Source organism: Triticum aestivum, chromosome 3B (assembly GCF_018294505.1).
Source record: "Triticum aestivum cultivar Chinese Spring chromosome 3B, IWGSC CS RefSeq v2.1, whole genome shotgun sequence".
Classification (NCBI taxonomy): Eukaryota; Viridiplantae; Streptophyta; class Magnoliopsida; order Poales; family Poaceae; genus Triticum; species Triticum aestivum.
The window spans coordinates 19,969,740-19,984,412 of NC_057801.1; the positions used below are offsets into that span (position 1 = coordinate 19,969,740).

The 14,673-nt window shown below is 50.4% G+C and overlaps 1 protein-coding gene and 1 pseudogene across 1 annotated transcript; both read right to left on the bottom strand.

Annotated features, from left to right (window-relative positions):
• Positions 1 to 5,926: 5,926 nt before the first annotated feature.
• On the bottom strand, positions 5,927 to 6,827 carry LOC123067174 (serine/threonine-protein kinase Nek3-like). Its single transcript, XM_044490088.1, has 4 exons — positions 6,455 to 6,827; positions 6,301 to 6,367; positions 6,132 to 6,197; positions 5,927 to 5,980 (listed from the first exon to the last, which is right to left on the bottom strand). Exons 1-4 carry the CDS (start codon positions 6,538 to 6,540, stop codon positions 5,927 to 5,929), a joined length of 273 nt encoding a protein of 90 aa, XP_044346023.1. The 5' UTR covers positions 6,541 to 6,827.
• Positions 6,828 to 7,118: 291 nt separating this feature from the next.
• On the bottom strand, positions 7,119 to 12,567 carry LOC123067175 (uncharacterized; annotated as a pseudogene).
• Positions 12,568 to 14,673: the final 2,106 nt, after the last annotated feature.

Here is a 14,673-nt window from a genome sequence, read left to right on the forward strand (position 1 = left end):
CGGATACCGAAGACAAGTGGGGTAGGGTATACAGCAGTGCTGCTGAGCGGGTGGTCAACAATTTTTGGGTAAAATTCTTTGTCAATTTTCATAGTTATTCTTTGTCCAAGGCATGCCCTACAAGGCGCGCGTCCATGCCGTGGTGAAGTATTTCGCGCACGAACGCAAAATGCTTCTCAATAAGCCTCTAGCCCGGAGAGTGCATCTCACCTGTCCAATGTACATGAAGGTAGTTTCCATTTACTTATGGTTGCCTGGATCAAAACATCTTACTTTAATTCCTATGTTGGATGTATTTGTCATACTTCAGGCGGTTCCCTCGTGGTGCAACAACAAGATTACTTGCTACCAGCAAATCATATCCAGGTGGATAGACCCGGAGTGGTGGGCTGAGCACAGAATGGCTAAGGACCGGCATGCCTTGATGGGTGGTATGGTACACCTTCAAGGCAACCTCAACCTCCACGTTTACGTGTAGAAGAAGGTAATAATTTCATCCGGCTCTGAACTTCTGAACTTGTGCCCTTATGGATATTATTGCTTCTATTGCATAATAGGGAGAGGGGTGAGGGCGAAGAGCTGCCCAATACATTCATGGGATTATGTCCCTCTCGCAAGTCAAAGAAACCAGAAGGGGGTGGGTCAACCGAGGTGCTGGCTTGAGGATTGATGCATACAGTAGGAAGTTCAAGGAGCACAACGGGCCCGACTCTGATCCGGCCTCAAGGTATATTGATGCTACGATTTCCATCCAGTCAAGACAAGGCAAGAAGTGTGGCCGGTTATATGTTGGAGATGGTGCCATCCGTAAGGACATTCCAAAACTCTCCCACCTCCGTGCTACCACGTCGAGCTCAGGTCCTGCTATAGTGTGCCGCCCACAACCTGGGCTGCACATGCTCTATCAATTCGAGGTATGTTTTGCTTCATTGACCTTCCTTGTGATTTCTTCTTTGTATTGCAACGACGGCGAACTTGTTGCGATGGCATATTGTAGGCCCGCCTAGTGAAAGAAACCAGGTTGTGGGAGGAGGCTCAGGCGAATGCCCTGCTTAAACAGGAGCAAGCCATGAAAATGCAGCAACCCCTGTTTCAACAGCAGCAATTCATGGCTGCACAACAGGCAGCCCTGCAGGAGGCGTTTGCTCAGTTTAGAGCTAATATGCAGGGTTCCACTTTGTCGGATCTTCCTCCACTTCCACCTCTTCCTACTTTCAACTTTGTAAGTCTTCCAACTTTTCAATCATGCATCTTACCATCCTGCTTAAACATCATGCATCTTATCATCTCACTGTTTCGGGCTTGAGGTGCTCTCAGTCGGGACAAGGCTCCAATAACTGTGTGGTAGGTGGACCTACACCTGGCCAAGCAAGCCCAGTGACACCCACTACGGCTCATGTCGCTTCGATCTCCCCGCAACAATGATCACTCTGTTGGGGAACGTAGTAATTTCAAAAAAAAAAATCCTACACACACGCAAGATCATGGTGATGTATAGCAACGAGAAGGGGAGTGTATCTCCATACCCTTGAAGATCGCTAAGCGGAAGCGTTTGTCAACGCGATTGATGTAGTCGTACGTCTTCACGATCCGACCGATCCAAGTACCGAACGCACGGCACCTCCGAGTTCTGCGCACGTTCAGCTCGATGACATCCTCGCCTTCTCGATCTAGCAAGACGGGCGAAGTAGTAGATGAGTTCCGGCAGCACGACGGCGTGGTGATGGTGTTGGTGAAGAACAATCTCCACAGGGCTTCGCCTAAGCACTACGAAAACTATGACGGAGGATAAACTAGAGGGGACGGGGTTGCCGGCAGACGGCTTGGTGTTTCTTGATGTGTCTTTGGTGCTAGCCCTGCCCCTCTATTTATATGTTGAGCCCTGGGGTCGAAACTTGGAGCAAAAGCCTCCTCAAAGTCGGTTTTGCCCGAAAGGCAAGAGTCCTACACGGAGTCCTACTCGGAGAACGATTGGCGCTGCCTCAGGAAAGGCATTCGTTCTACGATCTCTTCTCCGTGTATGGGAAAACAGTAGGTACATCATCAGAGGCCGGGGAAGGTAAATAAAGGCCGGTCCATGCGGTACCGGAGCAGAGTCGAAGACGGTCGACGCCAGTTTCGATCCGAGTCCCCGTCCGGAATCGGACAGGATTTATTTCTTTTTACATATTTCAGTAATTTTAAAATCGAATTTCAAATCTTTTCAATAAACTGATTTCATTTGTTTCAAAAAAACTAATTTCATCCATTCCAAAAGTTGTTTCAATTCTTTCACAAAACAGGCTTCAATAATTTTGAAAGACTAATTTCACTCTCTTCAATAAACTAATTTCAGTTCTTTCCAAAAAAAGATTTCAATAAAAACATTTTTAAAAATTAATTTCATTCTTTCAATAAATTGATCTCAATAATTAAGAAAAAAAACTGGTTTCAACACATTCACAAAACATATTTCAATTAATTCAAAAACTACGTTTACTCATTTCAGAAAACTAATTTCACGTATTCCATAAACTAATTTCACGCATTTCAATAAATCAATACCGGTAATTCCAAAATCCGTTTTGTCTTTAAGAAAACAAATTCAGTTATTTGTAAGAACGGAATTCACTTTGTTCAATAAACTTATTTCACTTTTAAGGACTAAGTGAGTGTGGCACCATGGAACTGTACCTTGTCGCCGACTTGGCCGAGTAGATACCACTTGCCATGCACTTTCAAGAACCGGCATCCTCAACATTCATCGTTAATCTGGACATGCAAGAGAATGTTCCAAAGTTGGTACTTGAATCTCTAGTTAACTCGATCAGCCTGGTAAACAAAGGGAGCAATGTCTTTCAGCCTTGTCCCATCCAACCATCACGCATCCGCATGGTAAACAAAGGGAGCACTAGATATTTTATATCACATGACTTTTATACAGCACGTGCACAAGACTAGCGAATCGCCCTACTGGCACTCATCAAGCCATTAGCAAAACTTTGTGTCACGTGCCTTGGGTGCACATGCACAACGAGATACTTGTTTCTTTCTTAATATAGTTGGTTATTTAAATTCTTATTTTCATAATATGTGTCTTGATATATACAGTGTGGGACTCATGCATGTCTGGATCTTGGGAGTGCATGCATATCGCTTGTTTCTTTCTTTAACCGCACACATTTCACTCTCGACCAATTACTTACCATTCTCATTGGTGTAAGCCAGGCCTGAATTCTCAATTGTACAGATTTCACACTGTCATTGCTTTTGACCGTTGTGAGCCACACGTATATAAACTCAAGCTAGATACGCGCATGCCAAAACCCTTCTCGCAAGAGATGGCCTCCAACGGTGGCACACCAAACCCATGGCAACAACAGCCGCCGCGACCATCGCGTGAGGGCTACACATGCCCCTTTTGCCGTAGGAGGTGGGTCACACACCAAGCCCTTGGTGGCCACATGTCCTCTCAGAGCTACCGCAACAATCGCCACCGGAACATGCTAGTAAGCCTACCCCAACCAGCCTCCTCCGTGCCTGACTCTACTCTTTGGGGGTCATGGCTACTTGTGCTTGCACCCAACCTTGCCTTCTGGGAGGAATACCGCCGTGGAGGTCCCCGTCCCGTGGAGATAGACTTCATGGGTCTACTACGGGTGCCTGAAGACGCCGCAGAGCCGCAGCTGAGTGACAAAGCCGGCGAGGCGGTCGACCTAACCTTGAGGCTTTGATTCGTGGAGGGTGCCTGATCACAAGCAAAATAGATACGTTCGATGATAGATGAACATTGTGCAATATAAGATTCGTCCAAGCGTGCCATTTGTTTCAGCTACCTCTTATTGTGTTCTTCGCTATTTAGAACTTCGGATTGATTTCAAGATGACATGATAAATATGGTGCATGTTCAAGGTTCAGTTGCCTTTACTTTTTTCTAATATAAATAGGTGTGTACCAGTGTGTTGCAACAGGATCCAAGAATTTTCATGTTTACAATATAGTAGTTGAGTCGATTAACCTAACATCTACCATCGTGATTTCTACATACATATTTAGTAGGTCCATGCATGGAACCCAATCTCATTGGCCTTGCATGGGAGATGGGACCATAATGGATATCAACGCAACAGCGACTGCAACCTTGTGAGCATTATAATATTATTATTTATACAAAGAGCGTTATAATCTAAAAGAAAATCCATTTTATAAAGATTATTCTTCAAAAAAAGAAACATCACAGCGGATTATGAGAAGTGCACAAAAAGTGGCAAGCAAGCAAACAGTAAGATCTCCATGCATTCTTACGGAGCAATAGAACATAAGTAAACAATTTACGTCAGGTGACCGTCTTAAGGCCCACCCCACCACCCACGTCTTCTTTTACCTTATCCCCTTACACGTCTTCCATCTCCTGCAAGCACCATTCCCTCTCTCTCCTCTTTGCCTCCACCCCTCCTCCCCACACAAGAGGGGCCATGCCATTGTTGCCGCATGTATCTTGTCCCTGATCGACAGTGAGGCCGTTAGCGTCGCACTCCTTCCCCCACAGCGCCGCCGGATGCCTTGCGCTGCGAGGAGCTTTTTTCCTTGGAGAACGAGAGCATCATCCAAAGCTTGTAGTCCCATCTAATTGAATCAATAGCCTTGCAAATGTCCAGCATGAAAAGCAAAGTTACCTTTTTATTTCCGTGGAGGCAACAGGCAAAGTTTCTGACGTACATAATGTTAGCGTAGATACTTCTCTTCTTTATGAATGCACTTTGGGCATTGGAAGCGATGTTGTTGATGAAAGGAGCTAGCAGACTGGAACGCACTTTGGCAATGATTTTCACGGTGGTTTGTATGAGGCTTATAGGGTCGTAGTATAAAATCTCCTCACCTTAGCCCCATCTTTCTTGGGTAGAAGAGCAATGTTTGCATGGTTGAGCTAACAGAAACTCTTTGAATGCAAGTCGCCAAAAAGGCGAATGACGGCTGGTTCCTCACCGCTAGGAGTGGAACCGGTAGAAAGCTCTTTTTTGGTGCTATGATACGAATCCAACACAATTATATTTCTCTACTAAATGAGCACATGCACATGCTCTTTCACTCTCCAAAACTGAATCTGTGTAGAGAAATAGCTACCGCATAGCACCACAGTGTCCGTGTGTCGGCCAGTAGTTCAGAGGAACTCCTGCCGACCGACAACAAAAGAGGCGGCAGCAGCCGGGCATGCCGCACCAGCAGGTGGTGCTCTTAGCAACGTCGAGCGGATGTGCGGCTTGGTCGAAATCGACAAATAACTAGGTAGCCTTAGAGGCAGTTTGATCCTCTCCGGTGTCTGTAAATGGAATGAAAAAAAAGGACAAGGAAATCGGTAAAAGAGGGAAAATGGCATGCTAATGAAGGTGTTCACCAGCAGGGTATGGGCGGTAATTTTGCTTAGTCTGTCTTAATAGTGGCAATGTTGCAAAGTCAGATGTTCAGCGTCAAATATCTAAATTTCAAGTGAGAGGGGACTGCTGACTAGACCTCGGAGTACATGCTGAAGAAAGCAGGCACCATTTTGGATATTACTTTTTTCTTTTCTTAGTTTGAATCTTTTTGCTATTTCAGGCGAAGAATCTGTTAGAAAGTTATTAAATACATTCCAATCAAATTGTGTTTATGTTTTATGTTTCTATGAACTTAACCTAAAATTTGGTTCAAAAAATTGACAAGTTTTATCTTTTAACACCAAACAAAAAGATGACAGCGTATTCAACAAAGAGCATTTGAAATCTATGGCTAGGTACATTTACATGATCAACGTAACCCATTTCACTTGTTACAAAGAGCATTTGAAACCCTGAGCAGTTTTGGTCCATGACACGACTTGAAAGCAGCAAACAGCAAAGATTGCATCAGTCAGCAGAACCAAATGATCATTTAGTACTTCAGATACAATTTCACGGCGGTGTCACAATTTTCATAGCATCAAACATTTGATCCGGTAACCGATCACGATGCACACATAGCACCCCTGATGCCAACAACAAAAAACACTCATTTCAGACGTCGGCGGTCACATGAATCCTTCCGTTGGAACATTTTTTTCTTTTTGAAATTTTCAGTAGGAACATTGAAACGTTGCAAGATAAGATCATAAGAGAAGAGGGGAGGACCATTCTTACCTTCTCCACCCAAGAATCTTTGTATTCCATGATGTAAGGGCTCCTTACTTTTGCGATGAGCTCCATCTGCATGAACAAAATGCCGAATTTCATCCAAAGGTCAAACAAACCATGCATCTAAGTTGAATGCTAACATGTGACATGGCACAAAATAGGGAATGAAAGAGACCTCTTGGTGCGCGGATCGCCGGCACCTGACGGTCTGACGGGCGACCTGGGTCTTCTTCAAGACATACCTGAAACAAGGCATACTTGATATTCAGAGATGGTCCAGGGATTGTGGAGAGCAAGCAAGGGTGGAATTGCAATGGAGTTGCACCAACCTCTTCCTCTCAACATTGTGCCTCACCAGGAGCGCAGAGCCAAAGGAGCCCTTCCCAATCTGCTCCAGCACCTCGTATTGATCCATCTTCTTCTTCTTCTTCCCTAATCTGATTCAGCCCAAATAGCTTCTTCCCTGCCAAGAATCAAACGGCCCTGCTCGAGGGGAGTTCATCTCCATGGGTGGACGCAGCGGCGCGAGGCGAGCACAGGAGGAGTGTTCTGCGCGCCCCCGGAATCGGCCGGCCTAGATGGCGGCGACGGAGAGAGAGTTGGGTGAGTGGGAGGGGCGGATCTGGCCGCCGGCTGAGCCATCTCTCTCTCTCTCTCTCTCTCTCTCTCTCTCGTCCTTGGGTGCGGGTGTGGGGAGAGGGCGGCGGCGGTTGGGTGGCGCCTGCGGAGGAGTGTGTCATGACCCAAGGGGGAGGAGGGGAGAAGGGGATGAGATCTGATCGGAGAGGAGAAAGCAGGGATGAGGAGGGAGCTTGGCGAAGGGGAAAGGAGATTCAATATTCATTCTCGCTCCCCACGCATTCCGTCACGGTACATTAAGTAGCTGTCCCCGCGGGCTCACACACACACCCACGGTGGGCTGTGACCCAACACACCACATGGCCTCCGGCCCAAACACAACACACACACCAGTTGCGGTTCAGTTAACAGTAGTTACTGAACTGCACTTGCAGTCCGCTGCAGATCGTCATCTGCAGGCGTGACATTGCCCCCGTCTTGAGAAGAAGCTCCTTCCCAGATGCAGGCCGAGGGGTAGCGCTCCCTTAAGGTGGCATAGTCTTCCCAGGTTGTGGCTGTTGGGGACCGATTGGACCACTGCACTTGTAGCTGAATTACTGGCGCATCTCCTTTCTTCATCATACGACGCTCCACAATGGCCACTGGTTCCGTCTCACTGGTGACCAAATCTGGCACCTGCGGCAGCTCGGAGAAGACGGGAGTGTAATCAGGGGTGTACGGCTTCAGCTGAGAAACATGAAATACCGGATGGATTCGGCTGTCGGCTGGAAGATGAAGACGGTACGCCAGGTTGCCGATCCGTTCGGTCACCATGAACGGCCCGTAGAACTTGTAGGAGAGCTTCCGGCAAGGGCGATTCACAACCGACGACTGGGCGTACGGTTGCAGCTTGAGCAGCACTTGCTCGCCGACGTCGAACGCGCGCTCGGCACGGTGTCGATCAGCCTGCTTCTTGAAACGCGACTGAGCGTGAGCAAGCTGAGCACGGAGGCGTTCAGTGTGTGCTGCCCAGTCCAGATCCTCCACAGGTGTGCCCGGGGTTGAGTCGGCGCTGAAGTGAGGTAACCCCCCCCCCCCCAGGTTGGGGTCAACGCCGTAGAGCGCTCTGAACGGCGAGCACTTGAGAGACGCGTGGTGTGTGGAGTTATACCAGAACTCTGCTGCCGGAAGCCACTTGCGCCATCGCCGCGGGTTGTCGTGGACGGCGCAACGCAGGTACATCTCCAGACACTGGTTGACCCGCTCCGTCTGGCCGTCCGTCTGGGGGTGGTAGGCGGTGGAGTAGAGGAGCTTGGTGCCGGCCGCAGTGAGCAGTTCTCGCCACATTGCACTGGTGAAGATCTTGTCGCGATCGGAAACGATGGAGCGAGGGACGCCGTGCAGCTTTATGACGTGCTCCCAGAACGCGCGGGCCACCTGCGCCGCCGTGAAGGGGTGATGGAGTGGCACGAAGTGCGCGAACTTGGTGAGTCGATCGACGACGACCAAGATGGAGTCGCAGCCTTCAGACTTGGGTAGACCCTCGACGAAGTCCATGGTCACATCTTGCCATGGCGCGTCCGGAATCGGCAGGGGTTGAAGCTTGCCGGCCGGGTGCAGGTTCTCGTGCTTGGCGTGCTGGCAGATGTCGCACTGACGAACGAAGTCTTCCACGGCGCGCTTGAGGCCGGGCCAGGCAAAGAGCTTGCGTACTCTGTGGTAAGTGGCTGTGGCTCCCGAGTGGCCCCCGACCGCGCTGTGATGAAGCGCGGCGATGAGCTTGGTCTGGAGCGCGGAGTTGGCGCCGATCCACAGGCGGCCGTGCTGACGTATTACTCCATTCTGCAGTGCCCGACCTTGATCGTCCTCGCCCACAACTGCCAGCTTGGCGAGCAGCTCTTGTGACTCAGGGTCAGTCTCGTAAGAGTTCGCCACCTCTTGCAGCCACTGGGGTTGGCACATGGACAGCGCGTCGAGCTCCAGCAGATGGCCGACCGGGACAGTGCATCCGCGGCGCCGTTGTCGACGCCTTTCTTGTAACGGAAGGAGAATTGGAGGCCAACCATCTTTGACATAGCCTTGCGTTGCAGATCGGTGACCAGCTGCTGATCGCCCAGTGCACACAAACTTTTGTGATCGGTGACAATCTCGAACGGGGCACGTTGCAGGTACGGTCGCCACTTGTCGACGGCCATCATCACGGCGAGGAATTCTTTTTCGTATGTGGAGAGCTTCTGATTCCGCACCCCTAGAGCCTTGCTGAGATAGGCGACAGGATGGCCATCTTGGGTGAGCACCGCGCCCACGCCCGTGTCACAGGCATCCGTTTCGATGGCGAACGGGCGTGTGAAGTTGGGAAGGGCCAAGACTGGCGTGCTCGTCATCGCCTGCTTGAGCATGTCGAACGCTCGCTGAGCCGTGTCGTTCCAAACAAACCCTTTCTTCGAGAGGAGCTGCGTCAGAGGCTTGGCGATGATGCCATAGTGAGGAACGAACTTGCGGTAATAGCCTGTCAATCCCAAGAATCCCCGCAGCTCGGTTGGTGTCGAGGGCACGGGCCAGGCCTGCATAGCACTGGTCTTGCTTGTGTCTGTGGCAACGCCGTCTTGTGAGATCACGTGCCCGAGGTACTCAATACTGGTTTGCGCGAATGAACACTTGCTGGCCTTGGCAAACAGCTGGTGCTCACGAAGGAGGTCCAAGGTGAGGCGCAGGTGTTGTTCGTGTTCTTGCAGGTCAAAACTGAAAACCAAGATGTCATCCAGGAAAATGATGATGAACTTACGGACATAACGGCCGAAGACTGTGTTCATCAGGCACTGAAACGTGGCTGGCGCGTTGCACAAACCGAATGGCATGACGCGAAAATGGTAATGGCCGTGATGAGTCTTGAAAGCTGTTTTTTCTTCGTCTTCTTCCCTCATACGGATTTGGTGATATCCCGCGCGCAAGTCGATCTTGGAGAAGTACTTGGCCCCGGCCAATTCGTCGAGCAGTTCGTCGACCACAGGAAGTGGAAATTTGTTCTTCACTGTTGCTGTGTTCAGTCGTCGAAAATCAACACAAAAGCGCCAGCTGCCATCCTTCTTTTTCACCAATAGCACGGGTGCAGCGTAGGGACTCATGCTGTGCGCGATGAGGCCCGAGTCGAGCATCTCCTTAACTTGCCGTTCAATCTCATCCTTCTGCGCCGGTGAGTAGCGATACGGCTTTGTGTTGATCGGCGGAGTGCCTGGTTCCAGGTTGATGCTGTGATCGTATTGGCGACGTGGAGGTAGGGTGGTTGGTTCTGCAAACACATCTTGATACTCGCGCAGAACCTTCTGAATGTTGGCGGGGACCGGTGCAGATGGTGGTTCATCAGTTTTCTCCACGGTGACCAGAGCCGCTGTCCAGATATCGTTGGCTATTTCCATTCTGTGTAGCTCATAAGCATCTAGCTCTGAAATTGGAGGCCTACTGGTGTTTGTGATCCCTTGGAGTTTCACAGCCTTGCCCTCGGTGTCAGACTGAATCGTCTTCAGTTCCCAGTGGCACAACATCGGACTGTGGGCAGAGAGCCAGTCCATTCCCAGCACGCCATCGTAGGCACTCAGTTGCAATACCCGAAGATCAGTGTGGAATGTGTGACCGGGCACTTGCCAGGCCAGTTTGCGCACCATTCTGTTGCATAACAGCCGTTGCCCATTGGCCACCCGAACAGACACAGGATGCAGATCTTCGGGCTTGGCAGCAATCCGGGCAGTGAAGTGTTCACTAATGAAACTGTGGGAACTCCCGGAGTCGACCAACAACAGCATGACCTGATCGCCTACTTGAGCGCGTAGGCGAAGTGTAGATGGCCCTTCCTCGCCGGACATGGCATGCTGGCTCAGGGAGCAGCATTCGGGTTCCTGTTGAGCTGGTGCATCCAACAACTGAAGGGCGTGCACCGTGTCGTCGGACAGAATTTCTCCGAATTCCCCCACTTCAATCATCAGAATCTGCCCCGTGCGTTTGCACTGATGCTCGCGGGAGTACTTATCCCCACAACGGAAGCACAAGCCATTAGCTCTTCGGAATTCTCGTAGTTGTCGTTCCCGAGCAAAATCATCGTTCGCTGGCCGCAGTTGCGCTGGTGCTGGCCGGACTGGAATGATGGCTGCTGTAGATGCGTGAGGAGGTGGGCGACCCACTGGCACGATCCGATGGCGTTGTGTGCGTTGTCGCTCCAACTCCTCTTCCTGAATCCTTGCAAACACTGCTGCTCGAGTGATACTAGAGGGGGCCTGAAGGCGGACGCCCAGCCGGAGTTCATCCTTGAGGCCCAGCAGGAACTGTGAGATGAAAAGCTGCGGGCTCAAGTGCGGATCCAGAGACAGCAAGTGATACATCGATGTCTCGAACTGCTGGCGATACTCTTGCACGCTCCCAGTCTGACGCAATTGCACTAGCTGATGCATCTGCGCTTCGAATTCTTCAGGTCCAAACTCTGCTTCCACTGCTGTCCTGAAGGCGGGCCACGACAGAGCAGGGTGCGTCTGTTTGTACGCCTGAAGCCACATGGCTGCAAGCCCATCCATATACAGGCCGGCGATGGCGACCCAACTGTGCTGCGGCACCCGGTAGAGCTCAAAGTAAGAGAGACACCGCTCCAGCCAGATGCGCGGCGCGTCGCCGTCGAAACGGGGGAAGTCATGCTTGGGCGGCTTGGTGTATTGCTCGGCGCCCCGCTCGTACGCCGTGGGAGAGTTTTGCAGCAGCAGGGGCGGCCCGTGGTTGACGAGCCGGGCGAACGGCAGCTGCGCTGCGCCCTCCGTGTAGAGTGGTGGTGGCGGGGGTGGACGGGTCATCGTAGGCGGAGGTGGTGGTGCGGGGTGGAAGGGGCCTGAGATCGTCGACGCTCCGGACCCAGATGCCCCGAGATGGCTTGTCGCGGCGGGATCGACAGGCGGAGGGGATTTGCGGGCCTCATCCACATCCGCCTGCGTCAGATCGATCTGCTTCGCCAAGTGCTTGAGCTCGTTGGAGACTTGGTCGTTGTAGGCGACTTGTGCGTGGTGGCGCTCGTCGGCGGTCTTCTGGTGGTTGTCGAGGCGGCGCAGGATGGTCTCGAGGAGGCCTTGCATCTTGTCGGTGGTTTCCGTCATCGCATCCAGCACGCGACGGGTCTGCGCGGAGGGCTTGGACGGTGCCGTGGTCGCGATCCAGATCAAAGCGAACCCCGAGTAGGATTTCGAGCGAGCGCGCCGGGGCAGCTCGCACCTAGCTCGGTGGGTGTTACCGCCGATCGAGGACACAGCGACAGCGACGGTGGTGGCGGAAAAAAAAAATTCGGAGGCTCTGATTACCAGATTGTCATGACCCAAGGGGGAGGAGGGGAGAAGGGGATGAAATCTGATCGGAGAGGAGAAAGCAGGGATGAGGAGGGAGCTTGGCGAAGGGGAAAGGAGATTCAATATTCATTCTCGCTCCCCACGCATTCCGTCACGGTACATTAAGTAGCTGTCCCCGCGGGCTCACACACACACCCACGGTGGGCTGTGACCCAACACACCACATGGCCTCCGGCCCAAACACAACACACACACCAGTTGCGGTTCAGTTAACAGTAGTTACTGAACTGCACTTGCAGTCCGCTGCAGATCGTCATCTGCAGGCGTGACAGAGTGGAGTGGAGTGGAGGCCGGCGGGGTTGGGGAGAGGATGGAGGTGGGCGATGGCGGCCGCCGGAGGCAGGGCCAGTCGACGAACACCCATGCAGCGGCGGCCGCGACGGCGGCGTGAGGAACCCTAGCGCGCGCGAGGGGCTAGGCGACAGGAGCGACTTGTCGCTGCGTTTTTCTTTTGGACGGGAGATCGGGAGGAGCAGAGATTTCCTGAGGGCTGTTTTTTTCTTCTGCATTGCGTGGGATGGGGTGGGGTGGGGTGGGGGAGATGGCGAAAAAAACCAGCGAAAATAAACCGTCTCGGCTGAGTGGGAGGTGGAAGCAAGTACCAAAGAAGTACCAAAAAAGACCGGCTGAGGTGGGACAAAAATAAAACCCGGAACGCGACCTACCAACTGAGACATTAGGAGTTTAGATCATCCCTTATAAATGACATGACTTGTATACCTTAGAGTGAGAGTTGTTTCTCTATTAATGAGAATTTCGTTTACTGTGTTTTGATTTTTTTTCTTTCTATTCGATATTATTATGGATGTGAAATTCCTTTACCCTGAAAGGAAAGTCATGACTTCACTAACAATCATTAAGCATCTACTTGGCCTTAATAGTTGAGAGTTGAGAGAATATATAGTCAGCTGAAAAGCAAAACCAGTCATTACGCTGGTATCTCAGGTTTGTCGGTGTTGCTTCCTTGCATTTTCGCTATTTCACTACGACAGGGTCAAAAAACGTCGTCGTCGTCGTTTGAGATGGAGACGCCGCTGCCGGATACGTCGCCCTCTTCTTGGGCGGCAACAGCGATGGATCGATGATGGTGCGGAACCTGTGCTGGAGCTGGACGCCCGTCGTCGTCGTCGTCGTCATCCCAAAAGAATTCGTTCCACGATCTCTTCTTCGGATACGGGAAAATAGGTACTAGAACATGACAGGGCGGGCGTGTAGGAATATAAAGATCGGTCCTCCAGTTCCATATGGTGGTCTAGAGTCGGAGACGGTCCACGGCGGTTTCGTTCCGAGTGCCGTCCGGAATCGGCCGGGAAAAGATTTTTTTTTACAGGATTTCAATAATTTTAAAAACTAATTTCAAATCTTTCGGAAAAACAGATTTCAATTATATCAAAAAACTAATTTCATCCATTTCTACAAGTTGTTTCAATTCTTTCAGAAAACATGTCTCAATAATTTCAAAAGCTAATTTCACTCTTTTCAATAAACTGATTTCGGTTCTTTAGAAAAATAGATTTCAATAAACTAACTTTGCACATTTTTAAAAATTAATTTCACTCTTTCAATAAATTGAACTCAATAATTTTTAAAAACTGGTTTCAACTCTTTAAAAAAACATATTTCAATTAATTTTAAAACTACGCTCACTCATTTCAGAAAACTAATTTCAAGTATTCCAATAAACTAATTTAACACATTTCAATAAATCAACTTTGGTAATTAAAAAATCCGTTTGTCTTTAAGAAAATAGTTTCAGTTATTTGTAAGAACAAATTTCACTTTGTTCAATAGACTTATTTCACTTTTAAGGACATGCAAGAGAATGTTCCAAAGCTGGTACTTGAATAAATGTTCCATGAAAAATCTCTTGTTAACTCGATCGACCTGGTAGACAAAGGGGGCAATGTCTTTCGGCCTTGTCTCATCCAACCATCACGCATCCCATAATGGTGCCTTGTCCCCATTGTCGATGGTGAATCAGGTATAGGTGTAGAAGAGCTTCGTATCCACGGCATCACAAAGTTTTCCCATGCCAAACCACAACCTGCTTGGGCCAGTCCATTCAAGCCATGGCCAACGTAACCGCATTGCCCTCGCAATTTTTTTTAGATGGATCACACCGAGACCGCCAAGGTGGGTGGGGCGGCAGACAGTTTCCCAATTAATCTTGCATTTCTCTCTCAAGGTCCTAACAAGCCGGCGATTCAGGCCTGAACCGACTGGGGGATGTGCCAATCGCGGGTTTGCTTCCTCCTGATAACACCACTCTTCAGGCCTTGCATGTTCCTTGCAGCATCCTTGACGACCAGTATGGTGGCGCATCCAGTACCAGCAGGCGCGTGCGGGTGCTCTGGGACAACCTGCCAGCATCCATGGCAACTTGGGAAGACCTGGACGAACTTCGTCGCCATTTTCCAGCAGCACCGGCTTGGGGGCAAGCCGGCTCACAAGGAGGGGAGAATGTAATGGTGGGACCCATGGTCAGCGACCCAGATCAGCCAGGAACCGAACTAGCCAAGAAGGGACCGAGCCAGGAGGAGTAGCTGAGTCATGGTCGTGTATTAAAGGGCCAAGTGTGGCCAGTTGTAAGGCGTGATGTGATTTAATCGAACCAA

Coding starts and splice junctions, on each gene's coding strand:
- LOC123067174 (XM_044490088.1), bottom strand. CDS start 6,540: ATGGATCAATACGAGGTGCTGGAGCAGATTGGGAAGGGCTCCTTTGGC. Junction 6,368..6,454: donor CACAATGTTGAGAGGAAGAG/GTTGGTGCAACT, acceptor GCCTTGTTTCAG/GTATGTCTTGAAGAAGACCC. Junction 6,198..6,300: donor GGCGATCCGCGCACCAAGAG/GTCTCTTTCATT, acceptor TTGTTCATGCAG/ATGGAGCTCATCGCAAAAGT.